The sequence below is a fragment of the Toxotes jaculatrix genome, chromosome 12 (genome assembly GCF_017976425.1).
Source record: "Toxotes jaculatrix isolate fToxJac2 chromosome 12, fToxJac2.pri, whole genome shotgun sequence".
Classification (NCBI taxonomy): domain Eukaryota; kingdom Metazoa; phylum Chordata; class Actinopteri; family Toxotidae; genus Toxotes; species Toxotes jaculatrix.
In genome coordinates, this window is record NC_054405.1 from 12,999,862 (window position 1) to 13,021,527 (window position 21,666).

The following is a 21,666-nucleotide window of genomic DNA, read 5'->3' on the forward strand; positions in this document are numbered from 1 at the left end:
AACTAAGTATAATGTAATGTAACTAAGTATATTTGTTCAGTACAGTTTTGAGGTGCTTGTACTTTACTTGAATATTTCCATCTTCTATTTTACTATTTTATACTACCCTACTACGTTTCAAAGGGGAATATTGTACTTTTTTACTCCATTACATTTATCTAATGGCTTCAGTTACCGTACTAGTTACTTAGCAGATTAAGACTGATAAAAGATGATGCTTTGCCATAAATAGAACTACTCAACAATATATTCAAGTACAGCTGAAACAATAAGTTGATTCATAAATTAGGTGATGGTTCCAGTTTATCAAATACAACAATTTGCTGTTCTTCACTAGGGGCAATTTTTTTCTGCATGATAGGTGAATTTACTTTTAATACTTTAGGTGCATTTTCGTGATTATAATTCCATACTTTCACTTACAGCTAATTTTGAAATTTTTCAATACAGGACTAAAACTTGTAAGGGAGTATTTCTGAGTGTTTCTACAGGATCTGAATACTTTCTCCGCAAGTGAAATTAAAATGCTGGATTTTCTGTCTGTAAAACAATTTACCAACATATTGTCTTAAAAAAAAAAAAAAAGAACTGATGTGGACATTTACACCTCTTACTTCTTCTGCACCACACTGTCTATAGTGTTGAGTTTCTGAGACACTTCAGATACTATCCAGGTGAATCAGCGCAAAATGGCACAACAATGGTGATACTGACCTCTATAAATCCAAAAATAAAAGGTAAACTCCTTTAAGAGGTTTGATGAAAATATCTAGTTACACTGCACGACAGGGGCATTGTGCAGCCCTATATAATAAGGCCATCGATTCCCATGGTGATACCTCACAACAGTGTAGAAATAATGATATGGTACTCAATATCCATGGGAAAACACTATCTTGCCATGTTGGGATTTAAAAAGCTCCATTTTAGTGCTACAGCAAAGACAGAGCTCACTTATCCCCCACTGTTTAACACAATCCAGTTTTTACAGCCCTGTGATTGTTCCGCATACAAAATAAGTAACCATAACATTCCAGAGATATGATTCATGATCCAAATTATTTATTCGTGACACACGTCGAGTATAAAAACCTGTGGAATAGCGTCAACTAAAAACGTGTTCATATACAAAACAGTATCAAATGTTCTCAAAACATATATCAATGTGGCACTTTGTTTGGTTTCAAGGCTTGTGTAGAAGCATCGAGCAAAGGCAACAACTCATCTGCAACACTGTCGGCTCTGCAGCCTGATCTGCACGAATGAGTCAACCAACACTGAACCAGCTCAAGACAAACAGCGAGCGACCTGCAATCTGTGAACCAACAGCTGGTCACTCGGTGTTCAAGTGATCTTTCACTATCAAATACAATCAGACTGTTGCAAATAGTCAATGAATATACAAATCATATACATATATATGGATTTTATAACACATATTAAACAAAATTCTAAAAATAATTTTGCGTTCAAGATCCTGTACATGATGATTTCTGTTTTGCTTTCAAAAAGCAAATCTTAAGCTTGACATAGATGTGTCTATAAATGCACATATTTGACATATAAGCATTTATAAACATCACTGAGGCTCTATTCTTTCAGTAACAGCTCATTTATTCTAGCGAGTATGGACCAGCCAGCCAGAGCATTACATCATTCCAGTGCAATCCCTCTGCACTGAGGACCTCTGCTGGCGAAATAACATAATGAAATGCTTTAGTGTAGAGGAACATGTGGCTGATGCAGTACATGCAGCATCACTGCCGCACAACATGGCCTCATCTTATCAGGCCAGCGGCGTCTACTATAGACAAAGAGAGCTGGTTGCACAGTGGCAGGTATGAAACACAGTACAATTGTGATATGGGAAAATTTTCTACTTTAATGAGTAGAATACTTATAAAATTACAAATAATTCATAATAATTAAGTGTAAAAAAAAAGTGCCTATAATAAGCTCTCCTTCACGAATTAAGTTTGCATATGTGAAGAAAAGCACAGGTCAAGGCTAGCTGGAATGAAAGTAATGCAAGGAGCAATGTATCTAGTTTGAAGGAATACTAATGGCGGACATTCAGCCCTGCTTTAAAAAAAAAAAGCAGACAAGAACAGCTTATGCTGGTAGTCTGGCAGCAGCAATCAAAATGCTTGAGTTAAAAATGTGAAATAATACTCACACTAATTACACTGCAATATAAGTGACAATATAGAAATAATGAATCTGAGTAAACATAAAAATGTGCATTTTGGAACCACATACACAGAGGAGGTGATTTTATCTGGGAAAACATGGCTGGGAAGTTGTGACCCACTGATACAGACCCACTGGTGTTCTAAGGAAATTAATTTCAGTCTAAGACATAGAAGCTTTGAGAAAGTGGAGTCAAATAGGAAATAGAGAGAAGTGAAGAAAAGTAACAGAGGTGGATCTACAAGATAAACTTTGGTTTGAATGTGGGATGAGTAAATTACAAAAGGCCACAGTTTGACTGATATGCATCTGTTATAGAGAAGCAGCATCAGTGTATCAGTACCGCATCACTTCCACAGTTTGGCAGATGTTGAGTTTCCGATCATTTAAAAGCTGCCCTGATAAAGTTTTATCTGAATAAAAACTAAAAAATAACTAGGCTAAACATGACATTAAAAGGAAGGAGCAAGTTGGAAGATGTAACAGCTAAATTGATTTAGTGGTGCTTCATCCACTCACAGCACATAAACATATTAAAAAAATAACTACATAGCTTAATTATGAAACCTGTATATCAATTCTTTTCATTTGTTATACGTGATTACATGTTAAAGTGTGCTTCTGAGCATGAGTTGTCCTTGTCAGCTAAAAATACTACAAGTGTAAACAGAAGTTCATGTTTTTTGTTGACCTGATGAACATCTATCTCAGCTCAACGCAACATGTTTGTTGTTACGTTGATATGAGCAGAGAGGCGTAAATCTTCTCACAAAAAAAAAAAAAACTAATTTAGTGGCGTGGGCCCTGATCTGTTGGGATCAGTTACACCATGAAATGCATGTGTCCTTCAGCACCTGTTACAATAACATCCATCCAGATACGCATGGCCTCGGGGGAAGGAGCCACCATGTAGTACACCCGATCGTGGGTCTTCACACTGAAGGTCAGCGAGGGGTTGGGGCTCTTGGTTTCGCGAGTGAACGTGATTTTGAGGAAAAATGTGAAAGAATAGAGAGTAAAGGTGGGTGGGGGGAGGAATGAGGTGATGCCCGTGTGGGAGGGAGAAAGACAAAATGGAGGGAGAGAAGCAGAAGACAAACAGATGTCAACAGTGTTTAACAAAAAAAAAAAGAAAAAAAAAAAGAAAAAGGGTGAATGCGTGGATGATGCCCCATGCTGAAAATCACAGACACGCAACACACATGAGGTTGAACTGACTTACTTTGTGCGCGTTCTTTAAATGGTCATAGTACACCTCCTCTATGGCTTGGAAGTAAATGACTCCTTTCATCTTGGTCTCATGTTTGTCTGCAGCAGAATATAAACAGAACTGTTTGTGGACTGACAACACCGTGATCAAAGCACATCCTCGGCATCCGAAGTCTCCTGGCACAGCTTCAAAATGACATCATGCTCGCAGTAACTTTGTCTCACATTTTTTAAACTGCTCGTTTTCAACGGAAAAGAGAAAGGAAGAGGCTCGCTCACCTGCATAGTAGGTGAGAGTCCTGCGATTCTGGTCGAAGACGAACCAGCGTTTCTTCCAGGTCTTTATCTTGCCGCCCATTTTGACCAGGAAGCCTCGACAGGTTTTATCAGTGATGGCCAGATGGAAGCAGGCATCTGGGTTGTGTCCTGCTGCCTCAATGTGGCCGTGAAGATCAAAGTCGTCTTTCCTTACAGGGAGGTAGCGTGTCAACAGCCGGGACTATGGAAACAAGCAATGAAATTAGACTATAGATGTAAACGTACGCAGCTTTGTTCAAAAAAGTATTTACATGAAGCTAACAATGAAAAAAAAAAAGGGATTCAGGATTTGAACCTCTGATTGCCAGTTACTCTAAATACCTGTGATCTTTGTTTCTCCCTGAGCTTCACTTCTCTCTCTACAAGTTTCTGTCTTCTGCTTGTTTCCTCCTGCAGTCGTTTCTCTAGTTCCTCTCTTCTCCGTCGCTCCTCCTCCAGAGCCTGTCTGCGCATCTCCATCTCACGCTCCTGCACATGTCACATATGAGTAAATTACATCCATTGTAAAACACACACATCTACTGTATATATATGTATATATATCTATACACAGTGAGTTTCGGTTAGGTTGGACTCATTACCCGATGCTCGAGGAGTCTCTGCTTCTCAGCCTGGGCCTCTCGGAGTAAACGCTCCATCTCCTCAATCTTCGCCATGTTGGAGGTACTAGCACTGATGGAAAATGGAAAACACGAGTTGTCAAACAAGGGACGAAGACACTCTGCAATAAAACATGCAAATAAACATATACACATAAAATGAAAATATAGATTTTAGTTAAGGACTGACGGACACCATCACAAAGGGCGTGACTGAATTTGCTCATGTGTTTGTAACTGTCTGAGTGAGAAAGAGGAAGAACAGTAAAATATCATGTGGATTTGTTTCTCTCATCTGACACAAAAGCATTACAGCCTCTTCAAAAAGCCAAAGGCATTTCCTCTTTCTGTTTGTTTTTCAGAACATCTCTCCTAAATGTCTCCTGCAGCATTTATGCTCTAGCATCTTTTCAAAAAGTACCACTTCCTCTATCATCTGATTCACTCATATTTGCTCTGTCTAAACTCTTCAACGCGACCTCTCATCTGTGCGTCCTCGTGGCTCGTCTCTTACCTGGAGATGTTGTCAGGGGAGCAGGCGGAGAAGCTGGTCTCCAGGCTGTCAGAGCTGTCCACGCTGACGGTATCTGAGGCCTGGCTGTTGTCCGGGTATGAGAAGGAGTCCAGGAACACGTTGGGCTCAGACACCATCCTGCTGCAAAAATCACTTCTTCTCTGTCTGTCTTCGTTCACGTGCGCCTGGCTGTTGCCTGCTGACGGAAGAAAATATTACAGCAACAAAATGGAAATACCCTCAGCGTGCATGATCTAATGTGTACGTACCAAGTCACAACAACAGAGCTGCAATTCATTAACTATTTGGCCAAGCGAGATAGCATCTTGTAATCATAGTTTTCTTTTATTTGTTTGCAGGAACTGGGCCAAGTAACAGTGATTCATCAAGCTAGAGAAAGATAAAGGCATTTAACTTGAATCAACATGATGTAAAAAAGTTAATTGGTTAAATAGTTCAGATGATTTGTGATTATGTACAAAACACATATCATAAACTGTATTATTAAACTTGTTGCTAGAGTATTTAACAACATGCTTTTCTTGAGTGATAAATTCTGGTAAAAAAAAAAGAAAAAGAAAGAAAAAAAATCTAATTTCTCATCAAATTAAAGATACAGAGTTCATAAACTGAGGATTATACGTACCGCTATTTCCAATAGAGACACTTTGCATGTGTTCATGTTTTGAGCATGCTGTGAAAACTAGTAATTTTGCCTCAAAATCAAAAATTCCTATCTTGTACAAATTGTAGCTCTTCTGTTAACATTTAGTCCCTGATATCAGATTTGGACTAAATGTAGCTTACTTTGTGCAGTGCCACAGTATTTCCTCTCCTCTCCTGATTCATGCATATAGCCTGTGGTTTAAAGCTGGTCACACTGTACAGATTGGATGAAGACGACATGAGACAATCTGATACTCTGACTCACTCTTGGGCAGGCGCCGGGTGTTCAGGTCCCGGGTGGAGAAGCTGAAGCCTTGTGGGATGACGCTGCCACAGCTGGAGCTTTGGGACAGAGGCAGGTGAGCCTGAGGAGGACAAAGCAGCACACGTGGTGGTCAAGACCAGGCTCTGCAGCCTTTACACAACTACAAACTTTTCTCAGTCGCAAAGTGCTTCATGAGATAGATGGGTGTTTCAAGACTAACTGAGAATTCCTGTTTGGGTGGATCATCCTCTGGGGACAGAAAGCTCAAATGTTTTTAGATGCAGGGCAACGAAATCCCCTCATCTGCAGTCCAGGATCAGAATGAAACTTTATTCAAATATCTCAAGAGCCAGCTTTTAAAATCTGAGTTATTCTTGATGTAAGGCCTCTACCATCGCATTACAGTATGTTTTATATATAATACCACAAAATACTAATAGTTCTTTAAAGACCAATAAAAACACCTTTAGAAACATGTTTTATCAGATCTGAAACATCCAGCTCAATCCTACAATATCCAACAACCTTGGGAGGAAGCGTGCGTCCCAGAGATCTGCCGTAAGAGGTGGGGAGCTGCTGGCTCCTCTTATGAGGTAGGCTGTCACTCGGGTGGGAGGAGTTTTCTTTGCTGCTTCTTCTCCTTTCCTTCAGAGAGTGCAAGTGCTGCAGTGATCACAGAAATCAGAGGAATCACAAAGGATAAAAATAACACGATTCCTCCTCAGAGACACTGACACTTTGGCCCCTCCACTGTGTGAGGTACTTGATTTAAAGACAGGACAACTCTGCTAATGGACATATAAAGTATTTATGTAACTGTAACTCCTACCTCTTTGATGGCTGTAGGGATGTTAGTGAAGGTCTGCCCCTCAGACAACTCTGCATACTTTCCTTCCAAAGATACCAGTTTTTCTCTCTCCTGCAGATATCACGATCATCAGGATCTTCATGTAAATGTTAATTAAATATTTATCATTTCAGCATGCAAAGAATTTTCTTACCTTCTGGAGCATGACCAGCAAATTGTTTTTCTCTTTCTGGAAATTCTCTCTTTCTTGCTGAGCCTGTAAGGTAATCTGTGAGGACTGTTTCTTCAGTGTCATAAGTCTTTCCTATGAGGGGGAAAAAAAAATACATGGTATCACTACACAATATTTGGCAACTTTCACAAAGTATGAAAAACTTTGTGTGGTTATATTAACAGATACAGCAGAGGTGTTTTCTTGTGAAGCACCAGCAGAGTGAATAAGAGCAAGGGAGACAGGAAAAAACCTTTTAAAAGATTTACAGTGTATTGGTACTTGTTTTTATAGTTTTATTGTGATGTGCTCAAACTCAAACTACAATCCCATTACTGTCTAATTGCTGCAAACTGTAACATTAAAATTTTATTTTCAAATAGTATTAAAACTATTAAAAACTACTGTTTTTTTGCTTGTGTTACTGAAACTACAGATAGAAGTAACTTAGGAGTTTTGCCTTTTTGGGTTTACACCTGGTAATCTGGAGACAGACATCCTGTTTTGTTAGGAGGGACTCATAGTCCAACTCATGAAAGGGCACAGAGTCCAAGAGGCTCTCACACGCTGCTGAGATATGAGAGCTATCAAATCGGGCATAGAAATTGCTGAGATTTTTGGCAAAGGTGTTGGGGTCTGGTTCACAGGTGGTCGGCTTAGTGGCTTGTCAGACTCCTCACTTGCTGAAAGGCTTGTTTGGTGTTCCCGTTCCAGTTTATTTTTTATTGCTCTTTTTGGCCTTCAGACAGCACACATTTCAGATCTCGTCAAAATCTGGTTTGGTTACTTTATTGGATACTGTTTAGGTACATTCTGTTGTAATGATCTAAAAAAATATCCATAGTAGTATTTGTACTGTAGATACTTGTGGCTGATAATTAGACATTTTTGACTGATGCCAGCACTAACTGTGTGTGTTACACGTGCACATTCACAAAGCCTCACTCTCTGTACCTTGCGTGTGACAGTAAGACGCTGACACTCCGCGATCTCTCGCAGCAGCTCTTGGCTCTGATTCTCTTTTTCCTCGTCCTGATTGATTTCTCTCTCCAGCTTCTGAAACTCCAAATCTTCCAGACTTTTTGTCTGCTCCTTTGCTTCCTGGGAAACACCACAGACACACACACACAATACCTCAATTACAAAGCCGAAGGCCACGAGCAGATGAGGATACACTGTTTAAGAACTAGAGCTACTTTGGGCATAAGGAGTTAAATATAACTTTTAATAAATACAGAAAGCCATCAGGGTAAAATGTTATGGACTTTTCAGTGTTTAATGCTAATTGACATTCAGAAGTTAAGCATTTGACTGATCATCTTCTCTGACATTAAATAGATTCTCTTTTCAACAATATAAGTGTTAAACTTCATGTCTTTCCTAGCAGCGTGAGATTTCAAGTAATTTTAGTTTTCCAAATTGGAGTCAGATGTGCTAACATTTTTTTTTTTTTACACATGGTAACAATTTGGGCCCCTTCTAAGTGATACCAGGGCTCAAACAGAAGTCGTGAATAACAAGAATGACATGTTGCAAGACAAGGTGTAAAGGAAGGGATCCAGGATTACAGAGAACAAGGTCGAGAAGGATAATGGAGGTGAAAAAAAAAACAAACTGGGTAGAAAGATGAGGTGAAAAATGAGACCTGAGATATTTTTCTTTGAGTCTTGGCGCTAACATGAGCTAGTTCTGGAGAATACAGAATGAACCACCACGTATTGTCCTTGGTTACATATCAGAGCAGCACTGCTACAAAGGAAGTCAAATAACAGGTCTAAACACACTCTATCAATTTGTTTGGATATTTGAGAGTATTTATGTTTTAGCTCTTTGTTTTCTGTTGGATATTTGGACATTTTTAGTTATGCTAAGTATCTATGAGAAGGCGTTCTAAGATGCCACTCCAATCAGTGATAAAAGCCCTCGGTCTGGCGTTTGAAGCATTTCCTTTAGGAGAAATAATCCGTTTGGTTTTAAACAAATCCATTTTAGGGGAAGCTGTGATTTAACTGAACTGATTTCTGAGACTTTGCATGAACTGTGGCTTTAGTATCAGAGGCCCTGTGTCTTGATCACAGCATTCCCCTAATTCAACGTGCTAAATTCCTCATGACGGACAAACTACTAAAGATGCACTGTCATCTCAGATTGCTGGCTTTGTCTGCCTGGTACTAAAATGTATTCATACCTTGTCATTTTTTGACCATTTTACAAATTGCTTACCTGTGACTTCTCAGTGTGGCTTGTCTTCTCAATACTATGCATCTTTTCCTTGAGTTGGTCCAGAAGCTCCTTCTCCCTCTGCAGCTGGCCCATCTCGGACTCCTGTTCCCCTTCCAGGAGAGCACACTCCACCTCCATCTGCAGGAAACATCAGGAACAGAGTAAAAAACCTGCCTCTGCATTCATAAGTTCTTAAGTTATCAAGAATCAACATCAGTTTATCTGACAGCAGATAAGAACAAACACTGTCTGGCTGATCAGGTGCCAGTTGTGTTTATACGCCGGGCTGTGGTGTCTACCTCTCGGACAGACTCCTCCATCTGGTTGTCCAGGTCTTTGATCTTCTGCTCCAGCTCCTCTATGTTGTTCAGAACTTGAATCCTCTCTTCCTCTATGTGTGTTACTTCCTGTTTCAGCTGCACATTCTCCAAGACCTGTAATGACATCAGAAACGCACATAAATGCCTGGTTCTACAGGAGACTTAAAATTCACATACATCTAAGTAGGGGTGGTTAATCGGTCCAATTTCCTGATTCGATTCGAGTTTCCATTTGACAACAGTAACCCAAAATAAACCATAAACGTATTGCACCTTTAAAAATATCAGCTGATGAATTACACAACTACTTGTTGTCACCTCGTGGAGAGTACGTTGATTCGGTGGAATGACAGGCTGAGGGGCGGTTGCCTTTAGCCCAGGCAGCCTCCTCTGGAAAAAAGCGCGACATGTGAGCCCTCATCCATCCATCCATCTGTTCCCTACACCTCTTGATCCGTCAGGGCCGCGGCGGAGCTGAAGCCTATCCCCGGCTGACTACGGGCGAGAGGCGGCGTACACCGTGGACTGGTCGCCAGTCAGTCGCAGGGCCGACACGCAAAGACAGATAGCTACACACGCACACACTCATTTAAGGGCAATGTAGAGTAGCCAGTTAACCTAATGTGCATATTTTTGGGATTGTGGGAGGAAACCCGGAGTACCCGGAGAAAACCCACGCAGGCACAGGGAGCACATGCAAACAGACCGGGGTTCGAACCTGGAGCCCTCATGTTGCTAGTATTACCACAGTACTGTAGCTTAGTGCGGCAAAGTTTGCAGACAACGTACGTCCTGTCGACGTGTTTAAAACTCCTGCCGTGTAAACCAAAATGCATCCACACACTCGCTTTTAGCCCAGATGGAGCTGGATGGATTGGTGGGTTGCCGGTTAATGGTTTTTCTTCGACCATTTCACGCGCCTCTCGCCTCTCTAGCATAGTAAGCTCGCTCGCTGGCTCTGTTACAGGGTGTTTTGTTAAGACTGTTAGTCAACAGCTCCGCCTTGTGGTTAAGCCCTATATGACAGCCAGTAACTGGAGAGTCACTGCAGTGTATTACCAATCGATCTTTGGAAATTTAATAATCGACACATAATCGTCCATAATATAATTGCGATTAAAAAAAATCTTTTTTTTTCACCACCCCACCATTAAAGTTTGAAAAACCACTATCACAAAGTTTATTTACAGGAGCATTTTTTAGTGATTGTATGTTCAATCAAAAGTTACAGAAAGTTTTTATTACATGAAAAACTTGTATAAATTACTGTGTGTTGTTAAAATAATTTGCCAGTCAGTTGAATCAGTTTTGGTTGAATTAGATGACAGCAGCTGCTGTTCTAACTCATCCGTGGCTGGATCACTGACAACAGGATTCTTTTCTACTTGGTGTAATGGAAATCTCTATCACTGCACTCCAGTCGCTGCCAGTCACGCCAAAGCTCTCCCACGTTTTGCACCATCTACCAACATCCTACAACCATTCATTCATAATCATACATGGATGAATCTAACAGATCCTGTATTATCAGGTATTCTTCCTTAAAGGAGTCAGGAGGATTTTTCAGAGACTCATGTGGCCAGCAGGTCTAGGATTTATAGTTTCCCAGATGGGCTGTGTGCTCTCTTTCTTCCTATGCGCACAGCTCTGAGGAATGCAAGAGACGGAGGGTATTTGGAGTCTGTAAACCTCTGTCACGACTGACACACTGCAGAAATGATAGCTTCAACTAGGAAATCTCATTTCCATAAACTCTGGGCATGTTTGAAAACTGTATCTTTCACATAACAACAACTGGCTAGATACTTCTGTTGATGTCTTACATTTTCAAAACATCTTCCATCCATTTAGCCTCAGTATAAAGTTCAAAACATCTGGAAAAACGCACGTCTTTGCCGTGCATTTACACTAACAGTCTCCCACTCACACATACACACACCCGCGCACACAGTTGTGCACGTGCATACGCATAAGAGCACTCATTCTCGGTGGGATAAAGTCATTTCCTGCCCCCACCTCCTTGAAGAGTTTCTATGGTTGAGTGCTGAAAGAAAACCAGGACTTCTTCATTAAAACCAGACACACCATTAGGTTGTTTCTGCTCTAGAGGGGGAAAAAGATGCATTTTTACAGAGACAGTAACTCAGTGCCACTACGACCGAGACAGCAGTGGAGGCTGGTTGGCTGGAAACTGGATTTGCAATTTTTAATACATTTTTTGGTGTTTTTATATTTGTAAATAAAACAGGCTCATTCATTTCTCAGTGCGTGTGGCAAGGCATCCCACTGTAACGCTTTCAAAAAGTTTATGAGACATAAGACGTAGCAACATCAAAGCTGCGAGGAGGTTTTGTCAAACTGTGATTTCCCTGTTTATGTGTCTGAACAACCCACATAAACAGGAAATCTACAAATTGCCGACTGCACACACTTACAGTACTTAAAAAAAAAAAAAGCCCAGAGATTTTGGGGAATCTACCTCAATCAAGAGTTTATGTGCTGAATAATACTGTGGAAGCCACACACTATATGCAGCTATCATGCCATGGATGTGCAGTCAGTGTATGACTCAGAGCTGCAAAAGAGCTTCATGGTACACATGTTTCCACTTTTCATCTAGACAAACCCAGTTTGAACCAAGTATAAGACAAAATTCATCATCGTGTGTGTAGGATGATTATGTTTTGCAGATCACAATAACCCCTTCAACCCAAATGGTTGATCCTTAAAATACAGGGAAAATAAATGTCTGCACCAATATATAAGTTGTAAGCGTTCTAGACACCTCAAACATATTTTTTTCCCCCCCACAGTTCGCATACTGACACACTTCTCTGGAAACTTTGTAATCTCCCCTGGATTTTAAAATGACGTTCTGTGGAAATGTGCAAAGGGAAATGCAAATTGACCTGGAGATGGAAAGAATTTACCCTGGTATTACAATAGGTAAACAAACAAAGATAAACAAGCGACCAGCAGTCTGATAAACTTCATCCCACAGGAGGGGTGTGACCCACTGGTCCTCACCACAGCTTGGTCCTCTCTTCACTCAGAGAAGTTAAGGAGAGGACAGGGACAGCAAATAAGAGATAGACAGGATGTGGATAGACTCGTCAGAGTCGTCACTTACATCAAAAAGTTCAGTCCAGCTGATTCATCCTAATCAGAAACTTTACGTTCTACAGCCAGACGCAGGTTTAACCGTGTCTAGCAAAATTAAAACAACATACCCATGGATCAGATATCCATTTATGAATATTTTTAAATTAAGAAAGAATAAAGGAATTACCAAGACAATTTCCAAAATACAGACTGTAATCTATACTACCACACTATACCTAGTGTAGTATACTACTAAATACTACTAGGACACACATTCCAGTGTCCTAGTGTCCTAGCAATTGATTTTACTGATTAGTCTTTGTATTCAGAGTTTAGCAACTTGCATAATACTTGAAATGAAAACACACAAACCACTTAAAAACATACATTGACCCAATTCTAACAAATTCCTTCCATCACATTTTTTGGTAGAGATTTAGTTTAATTACCCTCTTTATAAATTGTCACTATTCAATTTCACCCTCTTGGCCTGATGTTTATGAGGATCTGTCGATAAGATTGAATTTAGTGAAACTTACTTTGACTCTATGGTGGGTGGAGGGTGAGGGGGCACTGCTGTTCAGGCTGATAGCTGGTGAGTGGGACCTGGCCTCTCTGTAGCCGCTCTGCTGACGCTGACTAACCTGCTGCTCATCAGAGAGCTGGAAGTCTCTGGCTTTGGGCCCAAAGCAACCCTCTGGAGCAGTGCTGCTGGGAGAGTCCGAGAACACCGACTCATCGTCTGACACCTGCAGCTTCTCCAGCTCCTTATTGATCTTCTGCAGATCAGAAACAGCTGAACCTGCTGGCTCTCTCTCTGCCTGACCCAACTCAGTGCACAGGTTCAGGATGGTCTCTAAACGCTGGCATTCCTGCAGACCAGGGATTCATAATTATTCATTTAACAATGTTTGAGTTATTTTACTGTTTTCAAACAAGGTCAAACAAGGTGTCAATAAGCTGTTCAAAAAGAAACTCACCAGTCTCTGCACTTTCTGCTCCCTGAGTCGCTCATCTCTCTGATGCTGGTGGTAGTCTCTCAGTTCCTCTTTGCCATTCAAAGAGCTGATGCTTCCCACTCTCTGTCCCGGACCCAACCCGCCCTTCCCAAAGGACAACCTCCTCTCTCCAAAGCCCAAATCTAAGCCTGTCCCGTCGATCTCTACACCCAGAGAGCTTAGAGAGGCCAAACTGGCCCTCCTGGGAGTGCTGGGCATGCTGGCTGGTACTGTAACATCTGGCGGCTGCTCCAGGGAAGAGAGACTGCGTCGCGCCCCTGCTGAGCCCACTCCTCTGTGGGAACCCACTGAGTGGCGTGACGGGAGCGACAGAGCAGGGGGGTCTGCTGTGTTGTGAAGCCGCGGCAGAGAACGGCTGTGCATCCCCAGGCTGTTGAGGGACCCAGTGGAGTATTTCCTCTGCCGGGAGTCTCCTCCAGCTTTGCCCTGAGAGTAGAGTCTGCGGCCCATCCGAGGGCTCGATGGCATGCTGGCTGCTCCACTTTTGACCCTTGGAGAACGAGGTAGGGGCTCCCCGTAAGAGGAGAGCAGAGGGCTTCCATCCGCTGCATTTAAGAGGAGCAAACTGTTTTGTGACTGGTGGCGAGAGTGGGAGTGACGGACGAAGCCGTTAGGGCTCAGCTGGCGATCGCCCTGGCGAGGTGATGGAGGCACGCTGCTGCTTGTCATGTAGGAGAAGTTTCTAGAGGCAGACAGAGGTCGATCGCTATTGCTGAGGATGGACAGGGTCCTGGTGGATTGGGGTCCACCAGGTGAGGGCACACTGAGGTACTTGCGGCTGCACTCAGCTGCCCTCAGGCTGGCCTCCAGAGCACTCTTCCTGCGCTGCAGCGTCTCCATCAGTTCCTGTAACTCTGCCTTAGAGCGGGAGCCTCTCAGCAACGTCCCGCCCACCGAGCCACTGCTGCTGTGCTCAGTCTTCACACAGTCTGTAGAAAAGAGAAAGTTGACCGAGCATGACATCCTGTCTCTTTTCGGACTATGTAACACACACACAGGTTTAATGTAACCTCTTTAATAAGCACCAGCTCAGCTAAGAGAAGTGCTATCACACATGTGCTGAGTAAGGGGGGGGAAACCAGTGAAGAATGTACGCTCATACAGTTCTGAGCCCAATACAAACACTGGCTCAATCAGTGGTTAAGTTTCTTCTAAAAATGGAAGAATGCTGGTGGACCAAGACAAGCCAGAATGCAAAACAGTCTCGACTGTAAAAAAAAAAAAAAAGCCTAAGGACACCCAAATATCTTAGCAAGCAGAACGAGGACGGTGCCCTGAGTCATGGGCATCTGAGTGACTCTGATGACTAAAACCCAGAGGCCCTTAAAGTCTTGAAAAATGGACTGCTTTTTTCAGCAGAGCTGTTCTGACTTCCAGATTAAGGAAAGTTATCCAGATAACTCAATAAACAGACTTAGACTCCAACTTACATGATGTTAGCCAACTAAAACGATCTTGATTATTGTCATTCAGCTGACTGGTTCTTTAGATTTAATTTAAATCTTAAGGGACATGTAATTAAATATTGAATGTTCAGTATATAATCTATGATTGTAGATTACTTGAAGAGTCACTGCTGAAAAAAATATTGTATCGATATCAACACAAATGTTCTTCAATGTTGTCTTACCCGAGCTGTAGCCCAGTGCGGCGACCGCACTCCTCTGAGGAAGCATGCTGTTCATCACACTGACCTCCTTCTCTGTTTCAGGCTGAGGATACAGGATTCAGCTGGACCCTATGTGCTTTGTTCCCTGAGAAGAAGAAAGAGAAGAGAATCAATATAAACACAAAAAAGGCTGCTACATCTTGTGTTTAACAGTGTCATCAAGAGTTTTACCTCATGTGAAACAGATTCATCCTAATTTTACCCACTGGAATACAAATAAATACTGTATGTAACAATGAGTTCAACTTTCCTTCCTAACACCCTGCTCTAGTACGCCAGCAATATCACACAGTAGCATCATTCAATCCAGAAACAAATGCTATGAAGACATCACAGGAAGTTGAATCCATGCCTTGTGGTCCGCTAAACTTATCCTTCAAAACTTGATACAACAACGCCTCAATTCAAGCAGATATTTCAAATGTGCATATTTAAATGGCAGGGAAAAAAACTTTCCAAAAGACTAAGTAAGAAAACAGATACTGAGGAAAGTTTTTTTTTATGTCTGGTTCAGTGTTGACCAATAAAAACCCAGCCTGAAAAGCAGGACTCTGCGTCTTAATCGAACTTTTAGCCCCAAACTCATAACCAGTCCTCAGAAGTATTCCCTCAGAGACTCAGACTTATTGAAGCAGCAGCCAAAGATAGAGGTTCAGGCTGGGTAAATCTGGACAGGGACTGCTTGAGGATCTCAGATGTCCTGCAGCTCATGCTGAATTATCAGTCCCTTTACAGAAGATTGATTACAGTTTTAAACAACAAGACCAAACAAACATTAGTGAATAGTAAAATGCCAAAAAATTGCAGGTCACAGCTTCACAATTTCAGTCCTTGTTCCGACTACACGAACAATCTTAAGTCATAATTTTGGACTCTGGTAACTTAAGAGGACATATTATTGACATTTAATTGAGTACATGATTTATCAACACATCAAAAAAATAATTAATAGAATGACTGATTATAAAAATAGAGCTAGCAGTCTTCAAGCCCCAGTTTTTCCAGTGAAGATTTTGAGCATCCAACAGCAAAAAAAAAAGACAGTCTTCGTCTCTCCCTTAGGAAAAAAAAAGAAAGCTAAAAAGAAATAAATACATCAAATAAAACTGAGAAATGCTTCTTCAGGTCCCCATGCTTAGGGCCATAATTCAGAAAGATCACACTGAATGATGATATTATTGGTTCCACTGATACAACATAGGGATTTTAAAAGTCAGACGTTACAGTTTCCTGAATCCACAGACAGCACACACACACACACACACACACACACACACACACACACACACACACACACACAGAGAGAGAGAAAGACAGAGATGGTGATCCAAGATTTTCTGGTTATGCTGTCTGGAGAGAGGGCCTACAGGAAGTAGGGTATCCTTTTACACAGTCACACAATCAATCAGCAGGAGTTCATTCTCCAGACCTCCTGAAAAAAGGGTGGAAAAAAAACCCCCAGGCTCATGTCAGGAGCAAAAGTTTTTACTGCATCACCCAGACTACAAGCCAGCAGGGTAGTGTGGATCATAAACACACATGGAGACTTAAACAATCTAAGGAATGGCCACTGATAAGTTGGAGTTTCATCTAATGTGTGGTAACACTGCAGATAAACATTCTCACGTCGCACAAAACTCTCAAACTGCTGCTGCCTTACAAGTCTCACACACTGTCCAGAAGAAAACAGTTTATTTCCATGAAAAGAAAAGAAAAGAAAAATCAGATGGGAAATCAAAGTGGTCTGAAAAGGAAGATCAATTTGATTATTTGATCTTCTGATTACTTTCTCTATTACTCGTTTGGTATGTAAACCTCTGAGTGGAAAAAGCCCTGTTCCAGTTTTCCAGAGCCCATGTCTCCTTTTATCGGCCTAACTGTCCAAAGCTCTATATTCAGTTTACAGTGATATAAAGACAAAGACAAGAAGCAAATATTCACAACAGAGAAGCTACAACAGGGTGATGTCTGGGTTTTGCTGTTTTTAAACCTCATATATATTCATACACATACTCTACACACAAACATTCACATGCTGTTGTCATCAACTGTTTGAAGACTTGCTGATAACCACTGTTGGCTCTCATCCACTTTTTTCCCCCAATGGTTTTGTTTCCATTAACGTTAAGTCAATGGAGAGGACAAACACCATGTGTGGAAAAATCACCATCCTTCAAGCCTTTTAACGCAGCCAGCTTCAGACAGCTTCAAATTCAGTCTCTTGACTTTTTGCACATTTCTTGTGCAACAGCTTGGACACATTTACATTTGCACGAGTTACAGAAAGGCATAAGTCAATTCAAGTCTTTTTTTTTTGGGTTATGTTTATGTTGCATTTGTCAACATCAGTGTATTTAATTCAGTAGTATGTGATAAACAATGCGCTTATACCTAAAACCTAACAGCTGCAGTAAAGTCTGTGCTGTAAGTTAAACCAAATGCAGCCGTGATATGTTATTTTCCGGAGCATCACCGTTTGTATCGACCGGGAAATATAGGACCTGGCTGAAATCGACTTGAGCGTAAAAGTAAAGCGACTGACCTTTGCTTTCTGTTCCCAGTCACATAGTTGTGCCGGTGGTTGTTTTCTGTTTTTTGGCATGTGTCTGATGTTGTTGTTGTTGGAGTTGAAGCTGAAGTCCGTTCCCTCCGTCTGAAACTGCAGAGTAAAGTCTTCCCATGACAAAGGATCAGGCAGGAGACCCCTCCATCTCCCCACCCACCTCAGCCCTCTGCTCAATCTGTCCTCCTCCCCAGGTCCCAGAGTGGGTGTGTGTGTGTGTGTGTGTGTGTGTGTGTTTACTTTTCAGCACCAGGAGCGGCTGCTGCCCCTCTCTGGTTAGGTGAAGAACTGCTGTTATGTAAAGAAGCAGAAGAGTCAAGGAAACAAAAGGACTGAAAGAAGCATTATCAGCCTCTTAGCTTATACGTATTTTAAAACAGTGTGTTTAATCCCTTCCAGCTCCAGAGGTTTGTTTTTCTTTCCTTTCCTGTCTCTGATTCTGACCTTTGACCTCTAAATAATCAATAAGCCACAGTATCATGTTATCATTGTCATTTTCCAGCAAAGGGTTTGAGTGAATTACTGCCAATCTGTACTTGTCATGTGACTTTGTCTAATTTCCAGTTTCTTGCTCCCTCATTAAACCAGACCTACCCTCTCAGTGCCAACAGTGTTCTGGCGGTCTGATCAATTTTTTCACAGGAAAACTAGACTTTTTTTTTTTTTTTTAATTGCTGTTCGTCTTCCCACAATGTGTGTTTTCTATAGAAGGAGAAGCAAGAGCAGGCTTTAGGCCTCAAAGTTGTGAAAAAAAAGTTGACTCTTAGATTGTTGTTTCAGCAGTATGTGGAGGTGGGAGGAGGCCCCATCCATCGCTGTGTTTGAAAGAGAGCCAACCTCACTCCCCCCCTTAACTGCGAGGGAAAAGAGTAAAAACAAACAAACAAAAAAAAAAACCCTTACAGTCAGTGCCAAGGAACATATCTATTGATCTGATCATTGTTTAATCTAATTTTTTTTTTTCAACTGATCGCACCATTAACATCTTGCTATGTCACAAGTAAATAAAATGTGAAAACTGAAGCAGCAAGTTCAGAGAGTAGAATGAATGAAAAGTTACTCTGGAAAAATCCCTTGATTTCCCCACTTACAAAATCTTGAACCTTCATGCAAAAAAAACTCCAATTACGTCATAGGGAGGGGGCTGTGGATGGCAGCCTGGACCAGATGATTACTTCCAGACACAGAGCTGGGGTCTTTGTCATAAAAACACACACTCACACACGTATGCACACACACGCTAACAAGTCTGTCTCTCTCTCTCTCTCTCTCTCTCTCTCTCTCTCTCTCTCTCTCTCTCTCTCTCTCTCTCATACGTTCTTTACAGTTTCAGGAAAATAAAATGACACCTATAAATCCCAGGAGGGTCTCATTTGAAAACTGGGACATTTTAAATTTATTGCCAGCACAAAACTTTAATTGTCATAGAGGGCTGGAATGTTACTCCACTTCCTGTCCAAAGCTGCTTAAAAAATATGTTTTAATGTTAACACACCAACATTAAACCGTGGAAAAAGTAGGGAAGAGGGGAGAGCGATGGAGGAAAAATTGGTGTCAGATTGTGGTAGTGGGTATATGATCAACTCTGGTAATCGTCGGGAGGTCTGAGTCACAGCATGAAAACTCTGTGTCTCCCCCCAGTCACGAGACGCTAAAGTCAATAGGCAAGTTTTGGTGTGAGACGTGGATCATTTTTGTTTGTTTGTTTTATTCAATCTGAACTTTGGCCTCATCAGATCATCTTTCACTTTGTTCTCTCTTATTTATCTGACTTTCCTTTCCAGAGAGAAGAACTTTGTGATATTCTCATCATTGTGTGTCTGTTGTGATCTAATTTTTACAGTTGTGCAAAGTCCCAAAAAATTGAGAACTGAGGGCTGAGATGAAAACTGAGGGTTTATCTAGATAACCAAATTCAGTTTAATTAGAAAATTGGATCATGGTTCTCTAGAAACCGCAAAACAAGATGTTTGGTTCTTTGTTTTGCCACTGAGCCTGTAATTATGTGACTGTGGCGTAATGTAGGCGGTTTGTGCAGGGACCTTTGGGCAGTGTCACATTTGGAACTTGAATCCATCGTCCACACAGACCTTCTGTGGTTTTCTCATGGCTTATTTAACCTCTGCAAGCAAACACACAACAGGACAAAGAAATCAAGGCTTGTGGTGACTCTGAAACTCCACAGACCCAGTAAATAACCACAGATCCTCCCAGGTGCATGCTGGTCTCATGCCTACTGATCCACATAAAACCTGAGGTGCCTGTTGTGCTGCCCAGTTCTCACAAAACAAAACAAACTAAAAAAAAAAAAGACGAAGAAATGATAAAATTGGCCTTGTAGCATTGTGCTGTGTATGGAAGGGTGCAATAGCAGTGAAAGATACAGTTTTTGCTGAGGTAAGTGGGAGGCAACTCCTTGGAGACAATTTCATGCATTCTCAAATAAAACAGCATGTTTGGTTAGTTCTGTAACCTGGAATGATTAAGAGGTTAGACAGCAGAAAGTCCATCTGCACATTGCTTTCTGGAAAAAAACAAAACAAAACAAAAGAACTGGGAAATGTGAGCACAGAACTAATGATTTTTCCATGACTTTGTTTTTTTATTTTCAAGGCAGGGAAACAAGCACATACTCAAAGTATTGTAAAAGTAATAGCTTTTACAAGGATACATTACATGTATTTTACACTAATGTTGAAGCCGTGGCTTGGCACATGTATTCTAAATGAAATGTGTCTGGTCTGTATCGTCTCTCTCTGTTGGAGGTAGCTGATAGGCTTCTGTGCATTATCCTCCACCGCTTGTTGCTCAGTTATTTAATTTAACTTTAATTACTTGCATAAGTTCATGGTATACGGAGGCCAGGCTCAGTGTTTCCAAATCCATCCCTCTCCAGACTACTGGGCTGCAGCCTTTCATTTCCTTCCACAGGTGGACCTTCTGTTTTTTCTCCTTGTTCCACTTCAGTATCTGGTTGCGAAGCCACAGTAAAGTTCTCTGCTGGTTTTGGTGAACTGCCTGCCAGTTCATCCTGTGCTTCAAACTGCAGCTGTAGTCTGTTGCATTCAGTTCCGTGTTGTACAATTATGTATGAAGCTGTGGTGTCCAGTCCACCTTCAGCAAGTCCTCCTCCATTGCATCTATGTGATGCTGCCCTGGTCTCCATTGCTGCATCAGTGAGGAAAACACACACACAAAATGAATTATTCAACAGTTTGTTCAACAGTCAAGAAACATGGAGATTTTGCACGATGGTAGCTACATTTTTATTTATTTTATTTAAATTGCTAGTACTGAAGAGAGTTTGTGCAACTGAATTTGCATTTTTATTGCCTCCACTATTTTGGTTCCTTTTCTTTGTATCTTAGTTTTTTTTTTTAGCTATGAACAGTGCCACCCTATGGTCATTTTAGGTAGCACTCAACTGTTCTACTTTTAGTTCTTCCTGGACTTGCAATGAAGTTTTTTTTTTCTTTTGCAAATCACTGTCACCACTCTGAACTCTGAGCTCTTCTGAACATCATCTTTTCCTCATTTTGACTTAAACTTCCATCATTCTTTGTGTGGTAACACTTCCAACATTGTGCAGTTGCCAATAACCTCAAATTACAAATCTTCCTGCAAAATCTTAATAGCATTTTGCCTTTGCCAACAGGTGCTGCAGCAGCAACATAATCAGTTCAAATGGTCATGAGTTTGACTCACTTCAGTTACTGCACAGCACACATTGTGCTGGTTTATGGAGGATGCAAAGTCCTATTCTCCATAAAGGTTTTTGCTCCCTTTTAAAAGGTTTGAATATTGTACAGACTGATCATCTCACATACCTCTTTGCCTCACACACTGGGGAAGAACAACAATGATGGTGAACAAAACAAAGGCTGCAGAAGCTGCAGTGCTCCACCATGTCCTCTGCACACTCCGCTCATTCACACCTACAGAGCAAACATGACACGTATTCTTTTAACGAACTGCTTCTATTTTTTTGTA

General features: G+C 41.3%; 1 protein-coding gene across 3 annotated transcripts; it reads right to left on the minus strand.

The window, feature by feature from the left end:
* Positions 1-1,862: 1,862 nt before the first annotated feature.
* Positions 1,863-17,795, minus strand: phldb2a (pleckstrin homology-like domain, family B, member 2a). Of its 3 annotated transcripts, none has more exons than XM_041051400.1 (17): positions 17,656-17,795; positions 15,075-15,198; positions 13,406-14,373; positions 13,070-13,297; positions 9,303-9,437; positions 9,004-9,141; positions 7,735-7,881; positions 6,763-6,873; positions 6,591-6,680; positions 6,287-6,424; positions 5,762-5,861; positions 4,831-5,029; positions 4,299-4,389; positions 4,039-4,185; positions 3,679-3,898; positions 3,413-3,498; positions 1,863-3,153 (listed from the first exon to the last, which is right to left on the minus strand). In XM_041051400.1, the coding sequence occupies exons 2-17, from the start codon at positions 15,127-15,129 to the stop codon at positions 3,013-3,015; spliced, it is 2,994 nt and encodes a 997-aa protein (XP_040907334.1). In that variant the 5' UTR covers positions 15,130-15,198; positions 17,656-17,795; the 3' UTR covers positions 1,863-3,012. The 3 variants fall into 3 exon arrangements, with proteins under 3 accessions (XP_040907334.1, XP_040907333.1, XP_040907332.1); XM_041051399.1 differs by having other exon boundaries at positions 4,831-5,026; positions 12,965-13,297; XM_041051398.1 differs by having other exon boundaries at positions 12,965-13,297.
* Between the last annotated feature and the right edge of the window lie 3,871 nt (positions 17,796-21,666).

Bases quoted from the DNA above. Each gene is read 5' to 3' on its own strand.
- phldb2a (XM_041051398.1), bottom strand. From the start codon at position 15,129: ATGAACAGCATGCTTCCTCAGAGGAGTGCGGTCGCCGCACTGGGCTAC. The intron at 14,374-15,074 runs GTAAGACAACAT...TCTTTTCTACAG, and splicing joins CGCACTGGGCTACAGCTCGG to ACTGTGTGAAGACTGAGCAC. The intron at 3,154-3,412 runs GTAAGTCAGTTC...CGCGAAACCAAG, and splicing joins ATTTAAAGAACGCGCACAAA to AGCCCCAACCCCTCGCTGAC.